This window comes from Debaryomyces fabryi (assembly GCF_001447935.2).
Source record: "Debaryomyces fabryi strain CBS 789 chromosome Unknown contig00003, whole genome shotgun sequence".
Classification (NCBI taxonomy): Eukaryota; Fungi; Ascomycota; class Pichiomycetes; order Serinales; family Debaryomycetaceae; genus Debaryomyces; species Debaryomyces fabryi.
In genome coordinates this window covers 18,253-38,121 of record NW_015385429.1, presented here as the reverse complement: position 1 = coordinate 38,121, position 19,869 = coordinate 18,253, and the positions used below count along the sequence as shown (strand labels likewise).

Below are 19,869 nucleotides of genomic sequence, written 5' to 3'. Positions count from 1 at the left end.
ATGATTCAACGAGATCGCATGTATATATTCTGTTTTTGAGAGTTAAAATTTCATTAGTTGTGTATTTATTAATAAAGTAATTAATACCTATGTATATAAATGAGTCTATCATTGAGGTCAAAGAAGGTTATGCATTATGACTGTAGAAATTTTAATAATTCTTCTTTTCCTTTCAATTCCACGAGTCTCTTGATATCTAGTAAGTCGGATATCTCTTCATCGTTAAGCTTCGTTGGTGTTTCGTTATTCTTTGAGAACTGGTCGGATTCTAGAGCGGCTGCGACTAGATCACTAAACTTCGATCCTGGTTTCTTATGGTCTTTTTCCGATTTTATCAGGATTAAGCTGTCAACTGTATCCCTTTCCTCTTGGTTGGATCCTTCTAATCTACCTCTTGTCTCATAATCATCAATAGTCTCAAGTATGGTTCTCTTATCTGTCGAGACTTTCTTGGTCTCTAGGACATTAGTCTCATTATTTTTTGACGCTTTAGAGACAAAATCAAGCAATATCAGCTTTTCTGGAACCCTGTAAATAAATGCACGAGCTTCGCTTCCATCGTCATCCGCACTAGTCATAGTCATTATTCTATTTAATCGTTTTGAAGCCCTAGCTGTGCTTCCTAGTGGTGTTGAATAATTTTGAAAAAATTCAGGGATTTTGAAATTTGGATGTATGTCATCGCTATTATTGGTGTTACTATTAACTTCCTTTGGTTCATCCTTTTCCATTTCAGTGATGTATGATCTGGAAAAATCCTCTGTCTCGTATTGTATGTATTCATGTAACGGGACACTTTTGTCAATATCTTCTTTCAAAAATTGTTGATCATTGTGCTTAATAATAATATTATTCATCGAAGCAATTTTCAAAAAGTGACTATGCAATGATATATCAAGCACTGACATATCTTTGAATTTTCTTCTACTAAAGAGTCCTTCAGGCAATAATTCTTCGAAGTGATTTGGACATCTCCATCTACTACCCAAAGTCTTAGGGATACACAATGGGTCTTCGAGACAATCTATATGCCAAACTAATGGACAATAATCGCAATGGGTTAGCGTTTTTCCTTTCAACCCTGATAATCCACATTTGTGACATAAATATGGATTTCCATTTTTATCGTACAAACCATCAACATCAAGATCATTATTCTTATTGAACCCGATAATTTGATATTCGTTCATCTTAGTATAAGATATTTCTGGCTTAAATGTTGAATCCTGATAAACCCCATTTTCTCCTGTAGTTACGCCGATAAACGAACTATCTCGTATTTTCTTAGGCAATTGAAATTCTTTTGGATTTCTACCTTCCAGTTGATTTAGCAACTGACCGAATATTCCCATATGATTATATGTCTTCTTGGATCCTGGGTCTTGCTTTAGGACACATTCTTGACAATGCCAATTATCTTCGGGGCATTCTTCAAGTGGAGGATTACAGCATGTAAAATGAAATGACTTTGGACAAGTTTCACAACAAATAAATACCCCTGGTCCACCACAAGTTGTACAGAAATCATCATTATTTTTGGTGGGATCATCGTTTGAGTATGTATTGACACCACTATCTGTGACTGAAGAAGGGGCAAGATTAGTACTTGCCGTCTTTTTGGGGGAAATGACTTTGATCCTTTTCGATGACCTCAATGACAGAGGCTCTTCATTCTTAGCCTTTGCTTGCTTTGGTGTTCTTGCTAAATTTTTAGTAGCATCTGCCTTTGGTCTACCCCTTTTCTTACTTGGTCTTCCTCGTTTTGGTGGCGGCCTTATATCACTCTCTTTGGCTATTTCTTCGGATTTGTTTGTTTGGAGGCTTGCTTTGTAATCCAGTTCAATAGACTCATTATCATTTTCTGTTTCGTTTGCTTGTACTGGTGCCGAAGATTCTCTTGAAACACCACTACTACTATTATTATTAGTGCCGTTCACTCTATTAGATTTCCTTGATAAGCCCCTAGTTGACCATAACGATTCTTTTTTTATCTTAGCATTAGGAAACGACTCTAACGGTAATCCAGTATACGCTGGATGTGGTTCTGCCAATTTCGGTTCTATGAAAACTTTTTCTCCTCCTCTCTGTACTATGCCATGAGGTCCACTATCGGATGGTTCTTCGGTTCCCTTAGCCTCAACAATCACAGGACTACTCTCTAGCATCATTGAATTCTTCGACCCATTATTACTTCTCACCCCTAATCTTGGTGATTTTCGTTTTATCTTGGATTTTGGCTTGGAACTAGAATCATTGTTCTCAACGACTGTGCTAGATTCATTGTCTCCAGACGATGAAACCAGATTGAATCCTTCCCCTGATTCCAAAAAATTGTTTATTTGAGTGGTTGAATCTGTAGTCTCTGGTCCTAAGTCTGGTATTTGGATATTGTTCATTACTGGCATTTCATTTTTAGATAGATCTTCATTGGTGGAACTCATATTATTTAATTTCGATAATTGTTCAGACGACGATGATGCCGACGACCCTTCGAAGAACAGGTCTATAGGTAGCTGAGACATCTAATCAAGCAACCGTACTAAATTAATTTCCAAATAGCTAAAAGAATAGTTAATATTGCATGTTGAAGTCAGATTGTTGAACGCGCTCCAATACATTTTCAAGATTATTTCCTCACGTTATACTAACTAAATCATTATAAAATTTACCTATATATACTAGATGTTAGGCCTAATACGATACATAACTCAGCTACTGACATTCTAGCTTTCTAGTCTCATTGAAGTTTGATGTGGAAATTTCATTGAACACTTATGCGGATGGGGCACCCTCAGCAGCAGTCTTCTTACTCTTCTTCTTTTTTGCGGCAGCCTTCAAAGGTTGGGAAATTAAAGATGTAATTTCTTCATCCTTAATTTCCTTTTCAGTTTTGTATAATTCAGGGTCAAAAGATGGCGATGTGAACTTAACTATACCATTCTTAGTAATAGCAAAAGTAGTGAAATATTGAGCAACATATTCACCTTCCTTTTCTGTCATGATATCGTAGGATAACATAACTTGATGGTTCACACATTCAATCAATCCCATTCTTGCCTTTCTGATATCTTCTAAGTTTTTGATGTTGTAAGGGAAAGGACCCGAAGACTTTTCTTTGAATTCACCCAATACTTGGTGAGAAGACTTCATTTTTAAGGCGTAAGAGCTACCAGTCAACTTGAATAACGAAGTCTTGTAGTCCGATTTCTTAACCTTCCCGTCTGGAGATGTGGACACTAAGATATCCAAACCATAAACTTCATTTTCTTCAAACTTGAAGGTATCCATTTGATTCTTGTTTTCCTTGGTTGGATTAAGAATGATCTCTTTAGGTCCATATAAGACGTTTCTTTCCTGATTGTGGGTCAACATACTTTCAACAGCAACACAATCGTACGATTTGGTAACCTTATCCACAATGTTGGTAACGTCCCAATTTCTGTTCTTTGGTTGGAAAGTTCTAATTGCTGCTTCGGATGCTTTCCATGCAGCGTGCAACAAGTCAGCCTTGACACCGGTGACTGGTTGATCCTTGCTTTCGCCAACAACCATGGTTTCGGCAACAATTGATGGAAATCCGTCAATTTGGATCCCTAACATGATATTGACGACATCACCATTGGCTAAAGTCAAATTGGCCTCATCATCTTCGCTCAGTGGGGCAAAATGTGCTGGAATGTGGTTTGGGTTGATACATGTTGGAAATGCGATCCCTTTAGCAATCTTCGACGTTTTCTTGGAATTGTAAATCTTGGATAACTCTTCGGTCATCAATTCATCACCCTTGTTACAGAGATCAAAAATTTTGCTTCCATCTTTAACCAATGCTCTAACTTGAGCTATAACTCTGTTGGAGATTTCTCCGGCGGTCTTATACTTAGACACAACGTCTGAGTTTGCGACAGTATAATCAGGTGTTGTAGCTATTTAGAAATGTTAATAACTGTCTCGCCATATTCATAGGGTCTAATTGACCTATTATACATACAAGTAGTAGACATATTTGATCTTTCGATATAAAGAATCAATGATTCAAGGAATGGGCCTTAGTCTCGATGAAAATTTCATCACTAACATACTTCCTGTATATACAATATTGTTTAACTTCTCAAGTCTAGAAGAAATGGACCTTTTATGATGAAAACTACTTATTTCTAGTGTATCAAAGGAACAACAAGCACTTGCTATAGCTATCTAGATTAAAGGTACTTCACACGCGTCAATCAAGACAGAATTTTTTTAACATTTACTGTTATTTCCGTTTAATGCAGAGTGCACAATTGCATTAACGACGTAAATACCTTGTTGATCAATAAAATATGTCAAGTGATAAGGATAAACGATCATCCAAGCTATTTGGGTCCCGAATTTCGTCCATCTTTAATGTACAGCCAGGACATAATGTTAAACATGGGAATCTTGATAATAATGGAAGTTCTACACTGAGACATGCGCAAACAAAGCCGTTGTCACATCCACCTTTGCACAATAATTCCGGTAGGTCAACGCTAGACCCCCATAGGCTGGCGCCATCAGTACATGTTCCACCGCAAAGCCATGCCCCGGTGAATTTGGCGCCCATTAAGAGTCCACCAAGACGGAAACCTCCACCACCTATGGCGGAAGAATTCGACCGTGGACCAGACAGAAATTTCGCCGTAGAGCCGCCAGTCAATAAGATATCGGCAAATAGGTATGGAGAAGAGGTCAAGGAGGATTTGAATAATATTATAGGTACTTTGGAAAAAGAAATTGGCAGTATGCTAGTAAATAATGAGCCAATGACACAAATGGATCCAAATGATCATATACATAATGCTGACGACCAAGCATCGATAACACCGGGCCTAAATGTTTCAAACGCATTAGAAGTATCCAGATCTAATCAATCTGGGCCATCTTATTATTCAGATTCACATTCTTATAATGATTCCCATAAATCATCATCTATATCAAGATCCAATCAATCTGGGCCCTCGTATTTTTCAGACACTCGTTCTTATAATGAGTCCCAGAAATCATCATCTATATCATGCAATACAGATACGCAAGAACAATCATTGGATGAAGCAAGTGCTACCCCAAGCGATACGCCGGAATACAATCATGAGCATGAAGGCGGGCAAGTCCCGTATCCTATAGATTCATTGCCGGAGAGCCCCACGCTTGAAAGCAGTGTGGTGGGCTTAGACTTGGCCCTGGTTCCAGGCTACCATCATAATATTCCAAACGACTCAAAAACATCCATCAATTCGTCTATATACTCACAAGGTGAAGCAGAGCCCTATGCACAGCTGAAGAGTATTGAAACATTTGGATCAAGTCACAGCATACCTTCACAAAGAAAAAATGAATATCAAGCAGCAGCATCGCTGAGCAATACAGTGACTTCTATTTCCTCAACGAGAACTCCTCAAAATAGCTCGTTTATTAGAACTATGCAACCAAATCGTAATCCTCTGAACCCGGTACCATTAGAGTCAGGTACGTACGATCCAAATTCAAGATCAAAGCCTCCAGCAAAATCAAATATATCTCATCATAGAAAGTCTAGTTCGGTAAGTTCTATTTGGAGTGCCAATTCCTACAGAAGTGTTAATATGTCAAAGCTCAAAAAATCATTAGATTTAAAGCCAGGTGAAGGTGAGAGGTCAAACTATGTTGTGTCTATTCGTAGGAGTGCTGGTACGGCGTATAATGATTCTCCTCCAGGTAAATGGAAATTGCCTATAGGCATTTTACCTGTCGACAATAGAATTGGATATGCTGCAAATGGCCGCTATTTGAGACTCGCTGGAGGAGTTCAAGGTAGAAACAAAAAGACTAGTGGGGTCGAATTAAAGCATGGACATTTGCAACCTAGATTGTTAGCTGCTGAAGTTGATGATGGCGATGAGAGCCCTGTTGGCTTACAATCATTAGGCAGGTCGGGTACTGACCTGACCATTGGTACAAACAAATCGTCTGTTGGCGCGGTTAAGTCTTCAGATTCAAGTGTTAATGTCACACCCAGTGGTTCACTATTAAGGAAGAGCTCGTATGGAAAAGCTATCGATGACTTGCAGAGTATTAATACAGGTGGTGACTCCTCGTCTACATTACCCAGCTCAAAAAGAGCCGAATCCGTCTCTTCTACATCCTCACCTGGATCTTCATCTTCTAATAGTCTTACCGATTTCAATATTGGGATCGGTGGTTACTATCAACATCCAGGCTACTTACATAATGATGATGAAGAAACATCTACTGAATTTGAGACTGATTTTATGGGCGATGGAGGAAACAGAAATAATGATTATAATGACTATGATACCAAGCCCAGATTAGTACTTGCTAACCCTGATAACTCTGATAGCGATTAAATAGAACCTATCTACTGTATAATATAGAGTATTTATATGCCGGTCGTGCGATTGTTCAAATATTTGATCTACCAAAAATTCAACACGTCGTAGTAACACTGCTTAGCACAACTTGAATTCAAAGCATCGATCCTTTTTGGTTATTCATAGTATTTATTGCATTTAATAGCTGTATATTAGTAAGTGTTGATTAATTGAAAGCAATAGTGTGAAGATCGAATTAAATTTGTCACATTTCGGAAAGTAGTCGTGACACCCTGTCGAATCGATCAACATAAAATATTTTGATTAATAGTTACTAACAAGAGTTGAAATAGAATTGAAATGGCTGACATAGGATATACTTTGATCTATGAGCCTAATACGGCTGCTAAAACATCCGTTAATGAGTTCAAAACGTTATTGGAAAAAAGCAAAGATGATGTTAAGATCAACACAATGAAACGTATTTTAATCACCATGCTCAATGGAGATCCGTTGCAAGACTTATTGATGCATATCATTAGGTTTGTAATGCCTTCCAAAAACAAGGAATTGAAAAAGTTATTATACTTTTATTGGGAAGTGTGTCCAAAGTTGGATGATCATGGAAAGATGAGACAAGAAATGATTCTTGTCTGTAACTCCATTCAACGTGATTTACAACATCCAAATGAATTCATCAGAGGTAATACTTTAAGATTTTTATGCAAATTAAAGGAGGCTGATTTGTTGGAAACTTTAGTGCCCAACGTCCGTCAATGTCTTGAACACCGTCATGCGTACGTGAGAAAAAACGCTGTCTTTGCCCTTTATTCAATTCATAAAGTTTCAGACCATTTAGCTCCCGATGCAGATGAATTAATTTACAGATTTTTGTATGAAGAATCTGATGCTGTTTGTAAAAGAAATGCATTCGTTTGTTTAGGTGATCTCAATAGAGAAGCAGCTTTACAATACATTCAAGATAATGTTTCAATTATTGAAACGTTAGATCCATTGTTACAATTGGCATTTATTGAATTTATTAGAAAGGACTCAATTCAGAATCCTTCATTAAAACTGCAATATGCACAATTAGTAACTGAAGTAATTGAAAGTACTTCGTCTAATGTCGTTACTTACGAAGCTGCTACAACTTTAACCGTATTATCATCCAGTTCACAATTAATTTACTTAGCTGGTAGCAAGTTCATTGAATTGGCAACTAAAGAGGCTGACAATAATGTTAAAATTATTACCTTAGAGAGAATCAAAGAACTCCATAAGCTTCATCCTAGTGTCTTACAAGATTTGTCGTTAGAGATTTTACGTGTATTATCATCTCAAGATTTAGATGTTCGTAAAAAAGCTATTGATGTTACATTACAATTTATCACTAGTAGAAACGTCGAAGAAGTTGTCAAATTATTGAAGAAAGAATTACAAAGAACCTCTTCCTCCAATGAAGATAAGAATTCAGAATATAGACAATTATTAATTAATGCTATTCACCAATTGGCTATCAGATTCGTTGAAGTTGCAGCAAATGTGATTGACTTGTTATTAGAATCCATGAGTGATTTGAGTACAGCTGCAGCATATGAGGTCATAACTTTCATTAAAGAGGTTGTCGAAAAGTTCCCAGATTTAAGACAATCTATATTAAGTAGATTAATTGAGGCCTTACCATCTGTTAAAAGTGGTAAAGTATTCCGCGGCTCGTTATGGATCATTGGTGAATACTGTATGGAAGATAAATTAGTCCAAGAAGCTTGGAGATATATCAGATCTAGCATTGGTGAAGTTCCAATATTAGCTAGTGAAAAGAAATCATTAGAAGGTAATGAGAATAATGAAGAAGATGAATCAAATGGGTCTGTTCAAAAGCCTAAGAAAAGACCGGTTGTTTTACCTGATGGTACATACGCTACAGAAAACGCGTTGACCACAGAAATGAAATCCTCAACTGATGAGGAAAGACCACCTATTCGTAAACTCATTTTAGAGGGTGATTTCTACTTGGGTTCCGTTTTAGCCTCTACCTTAGTTAAATTGGTATTAAGGTTACAGCGTAATGCTACTCAAGAAAAATACTTAAATGCATTAAAAGCAGAAGCTATCTTGATCATGGTGTCGATTTTGAGAGTTGGTGAATCATCTTATGTTGCTAAGAAAATTGATGAAGATTCTGCTGACAGAATTTTCTCATGTGTAAAATACTTGACTGATGAAGAAGATAGCCAATTAATACAAGGTAGTTTCTTAGATGATACTAAGGATGCATTCAAATCTCAAATAGAAACTGCTGAGCTTGAGAAGGCTGAAGCTGAAGCCAAGGATTTCCATGCAAATGCTGAACAAGTTGACGATTCTATTGTTTTCAGACAATTTGATAAAAATAATACAACGCGTAATTCTAACTTGGATGATCTTTCTTTAGCTGCTGGTAGTGATTTAAAGAAAGAAGATTTATCCTCCAGATTAAACAAGATCTTACAGTTAACAGGTTTTTCGGACCCTATATATGCAGAGGCCTTTGTTAAAGTTCATCAATATGATGTTGTCTTGGATGTTTTATTGGTAAATCAAACGACAAATACTTTACGTAATTTATCCGTTGAGTTTGCTACTTTAGGTGATTTGAAAGTTGTTGATAAGCCTGCAACTGCTAATATTGGTCCACATGGATTCCACAAAATCCAAACAACTATTAAAGTTACTTCAGCAGATACAGGTGTTATTTTTGGTAACATAGTATATGATGGTCAACACTCAGATGATTCAACTATAGTCATTTTGAATGATGTTCATGTTGATATTATGGATTACATTAAGCCTGCAACATGCACTGAAAGTACATTCCGTAAGATGTGGAATGAATTTGAATGGGAAAACAAGATTACTATCAAAGCACAAATGGATTCGTTAAAGGATTACTTGGAAGAAATGATGAAGGGTACAAATATGAACTGTTTAACTCCGGGTGCTATTATTGGCGAAGAATGTCAATTTTTGTCAGCCAATTTATATTCTCGTTCATCATTCGGCGAAGATGCATTAGCTAACTTATGTATTGAAAAACAAAGTGATGGGCCAATCATCGGTCATGTTAGAATTAGATCTAAGGGTCAAGGTTTAGCATTATCATTAGGTGATAGAGTGGCTTCTATATCTCGTAAAGCCCAAAAGGCTAACATTGCTCGTGTTTGAGTGAGCTTCTTAATTCTGACTATATATTTTTATATTGTTTTATTGTTTCATAGTTTTTAATAAAAAAAGGCTAAAGTATGAGTTCGTGTATTATTTATATAATTATTCTTTTTCTACCTCTGAGGTAGGTTTAAGAAACGATTTCGAATAGATATATTCTAGCGCCTTATTTACATGTTCATCTAATACTCCTCTGTTGATATCTTGCACTTGAAACAAGCCAGCATTATCAAATACGCTAACGGCTCTCAACTGATTAATTTTAGAATCGTCATTGTAATCAAATCTCGTCTGAGCTGAAGAAAATGATGCATCTATAGTTAGCATAAGAAAATTAAACAAGGAATTGAAATCACCTTTCAATCGTACCGATATCAAACGTGGGTTGTTATTGTAGTTAAAAAGACTCGATATGTCGAATTCTCTCAATCCACAATTATCAGCCACTTTATTTATTTCCAAGTACAGTTTCTCATCATTGTATGACCCTTGGAGAAGAACGTTTATTTTATAATTTGGAGACTTTAATGTGTATGATTCACTTGGAATCAAATTATTCAATCTTGCATTCAACACGAACGCAACGTATACTGCAGCTCTCGATATTGAGATAATATCCCCATATACGAAAAGAATTCTATCTATCACCCCCTCTACCAGCTTCGATAATGCTATACCACTTATTCCAAAGTTTTCTTTCAAATATTGACTTATTTCGTCTTCTCTAAATTCAAAATATTCTGCTTCTGAGGTGCATAGTAAGAATTTTATATTCAATTGTTTCTGTTTTTCACTAACTGTGACTTTCACACCCATCCTCTTCAAGTTATTCACCACCTTACTGTCATCAGGTACGTTATCTTGTCCATTGGTTCTACTTGTGGAATAGTTCTTTGGTTTGGGGTCATCTAGCGCTAGTAACCCTTCGTTTGAATATGATGTAATCGAAGGAGAAAAATTTCGTCTTCTCTTTCTGAAAGATGATGCCTTATATGGCTGTCTAGTATCTGTAGGTGCCATTAGCTTGATACTGTCTGGCTTAAATTAGTTATACAACTAGTGTAGATATAGATAGGCTGGTCGTTCAATAACCAGGGTTATTCATTTTGGATTTTGTGTAATTTCCTTTTACTATGGCATCGCTTGATGAAATTTTTTTATACTGAAAAGTCAAGTAGCATTGGGTGAAGAAATTATTATACAAGTAATAAACAAATAGGAAAAGATGGCTAAGAAGGAAAAGGTTTCTAAATCAGAAGACGCTGAAGATAACTACGAAAAGAGAATGTCGGCAGTTTTGCCATTCGCTAAACCATTGGCATCAAAGAAATTAAATAAGAAAGTCTTGAAGACCGTTAAGAAGGCATCTAAAGCCAAGCATGTCAAGAGAGGTGTCAAGGAAGTTGTTAAAGCATTGAGAAAGGGAGAAAAGGGATTGGTTGTCATTGCTGGTGATATTTCACCACCAGACGTCATCTCGCACATTCCAGTATTGTGTGAAGATACTTCAGTCCCATTTGTTTTCATTCCATCCAAAGAAGATTTAGGATCAGCAGGTGCCACCAAGAGACCAACATCTTGTGTTATGGTTGTTCCAGGTGGAGGAAAATCCAGCAAAAATGCTAGCAAGACTGATGAATATAGAGAAGGATTTGACGAAGTTGTTAAGGAAATTTCAACCTTAGAATAAGCATTTTATTTCATGAAATTAAGAGCTGTGGATCTATAACTAGATGAAGCACCCAATCCTTGATGTAAACTAGATCAAGCAAGAAAAAATCATAATCAGTGTCAAAGCTAACTGATAAATTCCTGTAAATTTATTAAATTAGAAAAATGCCCATTAGCATGGGCCATCCAATATCTTTCCTTCTTTCTCCCTTTTTATATCATTAATTATTTTTGTTAATCTGGCATGTCTGTATGTACATTTTTATATTGCGTAATAAATTTAAAAGATACTTCATTAGTAGGTGGGAATCGTGAAATAGCCCGACTCATTACTCGCAATTACAACTTGGATCAAGTGACTATTCAAACATCATAGCACCCTAATGCAATTAGCTACATGAATCCAAAAGGCTCCAATATGTAGCTAAGGCGTATCTAAGGCCTATTAACAAGAAAAAATATGTCAAGTGCCTCAAAAATAGGTGCTCAAATCATTTCTTTTGCAGCGGTATACTATCAGAATCAATATACATCCAATTGTATCAAGAGTTGAGCTCTAAACTCCAAACTAAAGATTATTTATTTCTACTCCCATCGCAGTCACTCCAATCAACAGTTAAACGCTCAGGTGTAATACTAAATCATGATACTGGGTGCGAAAGTTGCGAAATTGCGACCACGAAACATGTAGCATGGCAAATGTACTATCGCAAGTAAGATCAACAAAGATCTTGCAGAAGTGAATATCATCATGTACTTCGTGGGTGTGAACAATCCAAATGCATTTGCGATGTTTTTACGTCGTGGTATTCTAGCCCGCAGAAACTCCACATACACGTTTTTCCAACATTTAGCCTACCGTTCCTCTCCACACCAAAACTCTACAAGTCCACACTCTAATTCCGCTTTTACCATACTACAAATCTGCCTGGCGAATAAAATAGCATTGCAAATTTACTTTTTCTATATATCTATTCTCAGTTGGCCCCAATATCAGCCATAACCTACCCCATTTAGTGCTATTTCACCCTTACGAACCTTACGAACCTTACGAATCTTACGAATCTTACCGGTCTTGGGTAGCAACTTCCGACACTATGCATTACATTTTGTCCCACTCTATCGGATCGCATCGAACTCTCTATTTTGCGCCTCAGCACCTCTAATCTGGCCCCCGAAGCAATGGCTGGCTGGTGAATCCAACAGCCTTGATATCATGATGCCCGCTTTCCCCTGGACCATGGAAATATCCACAAGGACACTCGTCCTCCCGGGTATCCATTCCACTCCCATCTCCGAGCCCCGAAATCTCGCGCAAATCCTTCGCATCGTTACTCATCGAAGGTGTAACGAGCCCACTATTCCTGTTGATAACCGTCCCGTTCTCTAGCACTCTACCTGACTCTTGGAACCCTTCATTCTTCTTCATACTCAAAAGCATTTTATCTATATTTTCCTTACTTTCTATCCTTCTTTTCTTGATCTCAATCGTACTACGACTTTCTTTTAAATAATGAACTGCCATGTGGTTTTTTTATATATACAACTTCCTTTTTTTATATTATAATAATATTCTATATGCCCAATTTTTCCTCCGTGTTGGTTATTTAAGCCGTTCACCGCTTTTACGAGGGGATGGAGCCTTATTTCAACAATGCACAGACCATTTTTTGCAGGCCCTTGTGTCTGATTTTTTTTCTTTTTTCTGATCACAGAGCTGAGGATTATGTCACGTGACTCTGGGGCCTTGGTGGCTGGAGCTTTGCGATTTTATCATGATCTATACGACTAGGGCGGTTAAAGATAGCGGCATCTGATAGTTAATCTTGGGAACAAAAAGGTATATCAGTGATCAATATGGGTATAAAAAAGATGTTTAAGAAGAAGGAACCCACCGAGGGGGAAATTCGAGACGAATTAGCGCATATTGGGGTGACTACCAAGTCCCAGAACAAAACCAGAGACGAGAAGTTTGGGGCGTTCAGAAATTATGCTCAGGAGAGACAAAATGCTAAACCAGGGTTTCAGCCGGTAAACCCGTATGCTAATGTGAATAATGGTAACGGTAATAGCAACCCGTATGCACAACAAGGGGGTGGTGGTGGAGCTGACGGGGGGGCAGCGGATGGTAATAATAGTTCGCCATATGACACGCAGACCAATCCTTATGGAAGCAGAAGCGAAAGGGCGAGTAATCCATATGGAAATGGGGGAGTGAGTTCAGGTGCGAGAGGTGAGAGGGCTGGGGGCCGGAATGGGCAATCGAATCCATATGGAGGGGCGTCGGCATCGCGAGCAGGTGGGTCGAAGCCAAATCCATATGGAGCGGTACAGAATGAAGACACCGAGTCCATAAATACGGCGGTGACGGGTTATGCGGATCCGTACAGCAATGAGACGGCTCGTGCATCGAGACAGAGCACCAGAAGACCACGGGCGTACGACGAAGAGTCGTTGGATTTGAATGCAATTCCTTCAAACCAGGTGTACACATCTACCAAGCCAATAAGGAGGACGCAAATGGGTGATGATGAGACGTTAGACCTTAATGAGTTACCCGAAGAAGACGACTTGAATGTTGATGTGGATGATTTGCCAGAACAGGAACAGGTGAACTCAGAGGATGAAGAAGTTGAAGCCATCAAGCAGGATATCAGATTCGTCAAACAGGAATCGGTCGGTTCCACCAGAAATACGTTGAGAATGGCACAAGAAGCTGATGCATCGGCTACCAACACCCTCGGGATGTTGGGGTCACAATCGGAAAGATTGTATAACGCGGAACTGAATTTGCTATTGGCAGATACTCAGAGTAAAATTGCCGATCAGAAGGTTAAAGACTTGAAGAGATACAACAGGTCGATTTTTGTGCCTGCGTACGGTAATCCATTTAATAAAAAGTCGAGGTTGCGTCAACAGGAAATGCAAATAAAAGCAGAGAAGGCACAAGAAAAATACCTCAGAGACACCAACCGTAAAGAAATGTATGCGAGTGAACAGAGAATCAAGCAGGGTATCAATCAAAACGCCACCAATTCCGACATTCATCAAAAATATAGAAACGAGAGAGATTTGGAAGCCGCCAAAAGATATCAATTCGAAAATGATAGTGAGGACGACGAGATGGAAAAGGAATTGGCCAGCAACTTGGACCAAATTGGATTGTACTCCAAGAAGTTGCAAAGTTCGGCCTTAACTATGGGTAAAGAAGTTGATAGTCAAAACCAGAGATTAGGAAAGATTGAGGAAGATGCCGATAGATTAGATATTAATGTGCATATGAATAGTGCCAGGTTGAACAATATTCGATAATCTTATAAACTTTATTATATTACTAGTATTTTATAGTCTAATTACATACAAATAACATTATATAGTGAACTATTTTAGTTTGACTCCTCAATATTAAATTATTATTTTGAATGCTATAATTCGTTTAGTTAGCATATATCTGTTCATAGATTTGATTTAAATTCACCTTCTACTATTGTTAAAATAACATGACCACCAGAGTTGAATGATTCAACCAGTGGATCGAGATTTTGCAGTAATTTCTTATTCTTATTAGTAAAAGTCTTAGTCATATTTTCATAGCTCCCTGACTAATCTATAAACTTTCAACCGGCATTAAGATCCCTTAAGGGCGGCGAAACCGGCTCCATTTGTATATTGGTTGTTCATTGATGTCATGTTTCATAGTATCGTTATGTTTCTTGGTTACGGTCGTGTATTGTTCATAAGGATCACTGTAAGGGATCTAAATATCTTGATGTTTGATTCACTTCAGATAGATAAACAGTACTCACCCAATTGATGTATATGCAAGATGAACGTTCATCCAAATCAGCATCATAATATTCAAATAAAAGAAAGCTTTCTTGTTGGAAGAAGTTTGCTTAATTTTACGTCGATTTTCGTATCATTAGGTGTCTTCTTGTTTGGTTTTGAACAAGGATTGATGTCTTCGTTATTGACTAACAAATACTTCAAGAACTATTACAAAAACCCAAGTCCAGCAGCTGTTGGTACGATGATTGCCATCCTTGAGATTGGTGCTTTATTTTCCTCTTTTGTTGCGGGTAAAGTTGGCGATCACATCGGAAGAAGACGTACTATACGCTGTGGTTCTTTTATCTTCGTAGTGGGGGGGTTGATTCAAACCTTTTCGGTCAATATTATAAACTTAGGGGTAGGGAGATTGATAAGTGGTGTAGCAATTGGGTTTTTGACTACTATTATTCCGTGTTATCAATCCGAGATCAGTCCACCTGATGATAGAGGATTTTATGCGTGCTTAGAATTTACAGGTAACATTATTGGTTACTCTACGAGTATTTGGGTGGATTATGGCTTTTCGTTTATAGAGAACGATTATTCATGGAGAACTCCATTAGCCATTCAATGTATCATGGGCGCCCTTTTGTTTTTAGGCTCGTTCATTATCGTAGAAACTCCAAGATGGCTCTTAGATCATAATCACGATATCGAAGGAATGATTGTGATTTCTGATTTGTATGGTGATGGTGATGTGGAAGACGAATTATCTAAAACTGAATATAGAAATATTAAGGAAAACATTCTCATTGCAAGAGTGGAAGGAGGGGAACGTTCGTACCGTTATATGTTAACGAAGTATAAGAAGCGTCTTTCTGTTGCATGCTTTTCGCAGATGTTTGCACAATTAAATGGTATTAATATGATTTCCTATTATGCGCCTATGATTTTTGAGCTGGCTGGATGGGTTGGTAGACAAGCCATTTTAATGACTGGTATTAACTCCATAGTGTACGTTTTAAGTACAATCCCACCATGGTATTTGGTTGATGGTTGGGGCAGAAAGCCATTATTAATGTCTGGTGCTATAGTAATGGGTATACCATTATTGGTAATTTCGTATTCGTTATTCCTTGATAACATTTACACTCCAAACATAGTGGTTGTGTCTGTGATTATATTTAATGCTGCATTTGGTGCAAGTTGGGGACCAATACCATGGATGATGAATGAGGTTTTACCCAATAGTGTTAGATCTAAAGGTGCAGCCATGTCCACTGCCACAAATTGGTTATTCAACTTTATCGTAGGAGAAATGACCCCAATTTTATTGGACACTATTAAGTGGAGAACCTATTTGATATCTGCCTTCTCGTGTGGATTATCATTTTTATGTGTTCACTTCTTATTTCCGGAAACAAAAGGGTTGACCTTAGAAGACATGGGTTCTGTATTTGATGACAACTCGTCTATTTTCTCGTTCCATTCAGGCGCATCCAGTGGAAATAATGCATCTGCTACTTCCATTAATAACTACGGGGCTGCAGATAGTGGTATCGAAGTCCGCAGAACTAGTATCTCTGTGGAAACCCCAAATCATGCAAACATAGTTAACGAAGCATTCCGCCAATCCCCAGCTTCAATTGCTCGTAATCCAAAGACCAAGCCAGAATTGGATGGCCTCATTACTGGTAATCCACCACCTGTACCATCAGACCTCCAGGCCTTAGACTCTAATGTTCCCCCACAGGAAATCGAACCTCCTTCCTTCGATGTCATTTTCAAGTATAAAGTACGCCAATTAGAGACACCAAACATATTCCAAAAGGCCTTCCGTGCAATTTCAGGCAAAAATTCGTTCAAACCACCACCTATCGACGAAGAACGTACTTTGCTCTCGAATAACTGAATCTTACTACACTACAAATTCAATTCTTCCCGTCAAATACATAGATTTATATATCAGTTACGTATTTTTCTTTATAAATTCTACACAATTGTACTTTTTGACTGCGTATGATCTCTTACTTTTGTAGGTTTAATCTCGTCTATTTTATGTTTCTCCTTTTCATGTATTGTATATATTTGTCACCTGGTAACAATAAAGGAACAAAGGACAGTCGCACAATAGTCTAAATAGTTACATCTGTTAAATGTATACAAACATGTTTGCTTAGAGATTGCTTTGCGACTTAAGTACAGTCTTGCAGCCCCAATATACAATCCTATTGTTTCATATTACTCTAGGCGATTTTGATGTCGATGCTTTGACGCGCTTATAACATACACCACCCAAACAGAATAACACATTAACTACGGAACGAATTAAATATAAGCGTAACTAAGAAGTTTCCGTATACATTGTTATGTAATTTCGTGTAGCAAAGTTTCATAGATTCTCAAACTCTTTGAGGAGTTTAATACCATAATTTACTCTATAACGGTTTGTTTATGCAAAACAATCAGAATATCTTTTGGTTACGTCATTGATTGTACCCCTTGCATTGTTTTCATGTTTTTATTTGAATTTTAAAACCGTACCTGATTTGTGTCAGCCGAAGATGTCATTATGATATAAATAAAGTATAAATCTACTATTTTTTATGTAAGGAGACTGATGGAAGTCTAGTCTTATTAAATAGTGAACCTTAGAATTCAATCGTTAATATATACAATATGGCTAATACAGAATTGCTTTTAGACACATCTGCTACAACTTCATTTACGGACCAAATGAGTTCTGCTACTGGGTTAGATAACTTGCAGTTAGTCACCTCATTATCCATGAGTAAAGGTCAGCATCAGGATGCTGCTGAGATAAGTAATAGTGCCAACGACGATATTTTGGTTGCTTCATCGTCAGCTGCAGATGCTACAGGTTCATTCAAAGCTAGTTCTGCACTTCGCACTTTAACGCTACAGAGCAGTGCCTCGGGTAGCTCCAGTGGTTCTGGTGAACTGTCATCCTTGGCCGCAAATACCGGTCTGATGACATCTGCTAACATGGGTGAAGGCAACAAGTCAAACATGAAGATGAAATGGGCGTATTCATCATTTGTTGTAGCATCTTTTATCCTCGGTTGTATATAAGCCCACTCACATCTTGTACTATACCTATTTTTTTGGCATGGTTTGCTGCTGATATTATGAAGGAATGATTAGCATGTTATGTTCTCGTGCTAAGACGACCGTTATTTGTTTTATACCCAAAATGGAAAGCATTTATTTCTACTTATTTAATTAAATACATGATTTTAATGATACAACTAATTTTACTAATAGTCTATTTCGTTGTAAGAATTTCTCCAATGCTTGAAGAATGATTTGAAAATATTAACTCCAAGACCAACCTCTTTGAACCCACACATAGCTCGTATACTGTGCATGGATAGCTGTGGTAAGCCCACATCAATGACTCTTGCACCCGTGTCGCATGCTAACGCGGGACCTATAGTACTACCCGATCTGCCATCGTTTCGAATATGGAATGTCTGTAACTGCTGGTTTTCTTTACGTGCAACATCCCCCAATAAAGCTAGACCAATTGTGTCCGTCATGACATGTCCATTCGGGTCGATTTTGATTGTGAGTCCTTTGTTTGGAACAGGAAAATGATCCTTCAAATATGCCTGTTTAAAATTCGGGTTCAATGCATGTGTTACATCTGCTGAAAGTATGACTGAATTTGCAAATACTAAATTAGCATCAGATGACTTCTTACCTCTAATAGATATAACCCTATCCAAAACAGCGTTTAGAAATTTACCTTTTGCTCCCGTTCTAGTTCCCGAACCAATTTCTTCGTTATCAACTAATAAAACTGCATTAAAACCATCATATTCTTTAAAGTTTTCATTGAAAGTTTTACCAAATTCAATCAAACTATAGATAGCAGAAAATGAGCATAATCTATCGTCAATCCTGGGAGCAAATATAAATTCCCTAGAAAGGCCACCCCTGGTGGCATTTTGAACATCAAATAACTCTAATTCAAGCTCAACTATTTGGTCTAGTGGCGTTTCCGATATCTTAGATATATACCGCAATAATTCCAAAGGATGCTTTTCATATAATGGGCTTGCTTTCTCGGTCTCACTGGGTTCTTCCTTATTCTCTCCAAAACCAACTATAGGCACCATTTGTGTTTCTTGGTTATATTTTTTGTCCGCAACTTCCCCGAAATGTTCAGCTAATTTGGGGATTTTTGCAATTGGATGGGGAGACGATTTAACCAACTTTCTTGTGATAGTACCATCTGCCTTTCTCACAAGTATCGTGCCCCCGATTCCGAAATCCCTATCTAAGCATAAATCAGTCAAAGTCGAGCTATAGCCAGCTACCCCGAGCATATTGTATCCATTTATACGCTTGTGCTTGGAAATAGGCTTGAGCTTAATTGATAGCGAGTCAACGTGAGACCCAATAACCCCAATTCCCCTCGTTGCATCCCATTCACCACCTATAACAAATCCAACAATACTCAAGTTCGATCTCACGGTATAAAAGAGCCCGCCTTCATTGACCTGTTTCGATATCTCGTCTCCTATTGGCGTATCCTCGGCAATGTATCTAAACCCATGTTCCTCCAAGATTGTCCTGAAATAGTCAATTACATGGAATGTGGTAGGATTATTATCTGTAAATTCCAAATATTTATCTGCATACTTCTCGAAGAACTCTGCTGATTCATCTAGTTGGTAATTCGATTCTTTTGTATTATCCCCTAGCCCGTTCTGGAGCTGGCTTATCTGGCTTGTATCACCTAGTTGTTCTGTTTCTATGTATTCAAATTCATCATCTGTGGTCAATTCATCATCCGTCGAGCATAGCTGATCTTTATTCATCATTTTATGTACTTCTTTTCACTTATCGTTGTAGTTCTTTCTACATC

At 37.6% G+C, this 19,869-nt stretch overlaps 11 protein-coding genes across 11 annotated transcripts; 6 read left to right on the top strand and 5 right to left on the bottom strand.

Annotated features, from left to right (window-relative positions):
- Positions 1 to 134: 134 nt before the first annotated feature.
- Positions 135 to 2,441, bottom strand: AC631_00231 (uncharacterized protein; the record flags this gene model as incomplete). Its single annotated transcript, XM_015609061.1, has 1 exon — positions 135 to 2,441. One exon carries the CDS (start codon positions 2,439 to 2,441, stop codon positions 135 to 137), a length of 2,307 nt encoding a protein of 768 aa, XP_015470063.1.
- A 331-nt stretch (positions 2,442 to 2,772) lies between these two features.
- On the bottom strand, positions 2,773 to 3,771 carry AC631_00230 (uncharacterized protein; the record flags this gene model as incomplete). Its single annotated transcript, XM_015609060.1, has 1 exon — positions 2,773 to 3,771. One exon carries the CDS (start codon positions 3,769 to 3,771, stop codon positions 2,773 to 2,775), a length of 999 nt encoding a protein of 332 aa, XP_015470062.1.
- Positions 3,772 to 4,319: 548 nt separating this feature from the next.
- Positions 4,320 to 6,362, top strand: AC631_00229 (uncharacterized protein; the record flags this gene model as incomplete). Its single annotated transcript, XM_015609059.1, has 1 exon — positions 4,320 to 6,362. The coding sequence occupies one exon, from the start codon at positions 4,320 to 4,322 to the stop codon at positions 6,360 to 6,362; it is 2,043 nt and encodes a 680-aa protein (XP_015470061.1).
- A 324-nt stretch (positions 6,363 to 6,686) lies between these two features.
- On the top strand, positions 6,687 to 9,533 carry SEC26 (coatomer subunit beta; the record flags this gene model as incomplete). Its single annotated transcript, XM_015609058.1, has 1 exon — positions 6,687 to 9,533. One exon carries the CDS (start codon positions 6,687 to 6,689, stop codon positions 9,531 to 9,533), a length of 2,847 nt encoding a protein of 948 aa, XP_015470060.1.
- Positions 9,534 to 9,635: 102 nt separating this feature from the next.
- On the bottom strand, positions 9,636 to 10,553 carry AC631_00227 (uncharacterized protein; the record flags this gene model as incomplete). The annotated part of the gene is made up of 1 exon (XM_015609057.1): positions 9,636 to 10,553. One exon carries the CDS (start codon positions 10,551 to 10,553, stop codon positions 9,636 to 9,638), a length of 918 nt encoding a protein of 305 aa, XP_015470059.1.
- A 205-nt stretch (positions 10,554 to 10,758) lies between these two features.
- On the top strand, positions 10,759 to 11,223 carry NHP2 (snoRNA-binding protein; the record flags this gene model as incomplete). The annotated part of the gene is made up of 1 exon (XM_015609056.1): positions 10,759 to 11,223. The coding sequence occupies one exon, from the start codon at positions 10,759 to 10,761 to the stop codon at positions 11,221 to 11,223; it is 465 nt and encodes a 154-aa protein (XP_015470058.1).
- Positions 11,224 to 12,366: 1,143 nt separating this feature from the next.
- AC631_00225 (uncharacterized protein) lies at positions 12,367 to 12,729 on the bottom strand (the record flags this gene model as incomplete). The annotated part of the gene is made up of 1 exon (XM_015609055.1): positions 12,367 to 12,729. One exon carries the CDS (start codon positions 12,727 to 12,729, stop codon positions 12,367 to 12,369), a length of 363 nt encoding a protein of 120 aa, XP_015470057.1.
- A 332-nt stretch (positions 12,730 to 13,061) lies between these two features.
- SEC9 (Sec9p) lies at positions 13,062 to 14,516 on the top strand (the record flags this gene model as incomplete). The annotated part of the gene is made up of 1 exon (XM_015609054.1): positions 13,062 to 14,516. The coding sequence occupies one exon, from the start codon at positions 13,062 to 13,064 to the stop codon at positions 14,514 to 14,516; it is 1,455 nt and encodes a 484-aa protein (XP_015470056.1).
- Positions 14,517 to 15,030: 514 nt separating this feature from the next.
- On the top strand, positions 15,031 to 16,887 carry HGT3 (Hgt3p; the record flags this gene model as incomplete). The annotated part of the gene is made up of 1 exon (XM_015609053.1): positions 15,031 to 16,887. The coding sequence occupies one exon, from the start codon at positions 15,031 to 15,033 to the stop codon at positions 16,885 to 16,887; it is 1,857 nt and encodes a 618-aa protein (XP_015470055.1).
- Positions 16,888 to 17,654: 767 nt separating this feature from the next.
- FAV2 (Fav2p) lies at positions 17,655 to 18,068 on the top strand (the record flags this gene model as incomplete). The annotated part of the gene is made up of 1 exon (XM_015609052.1): positions 17,655 to 18,068. One exon carries the CDS (start codon positions 17,655 to 17,657, stop codon positions 18,066 to 18,068), a length of 414 nt encoding a protein of 137 aa, XP_015470054.1.
- A 185-nt stretch (positions 18,069 to 18,253) lies between these two features.
- LAP4 (Lap4p) lies at positions 18,254 to 19,822 on the bottom strand (the record flags this gene model as incomplete). Its single annotated transcript, XM_015609051.1, has 1 exon — positions 18,254 to 19,822. One exon carries the CDS (start codon positions 19,820 to 19,822, stop codon positions 18,254 to 18,256), a length of 1,569 nt encoding a protein of 522 aa, XP_015470053.1.
- Positions 19,823 to 19,869: the final 47 nt, after the last annotated feature.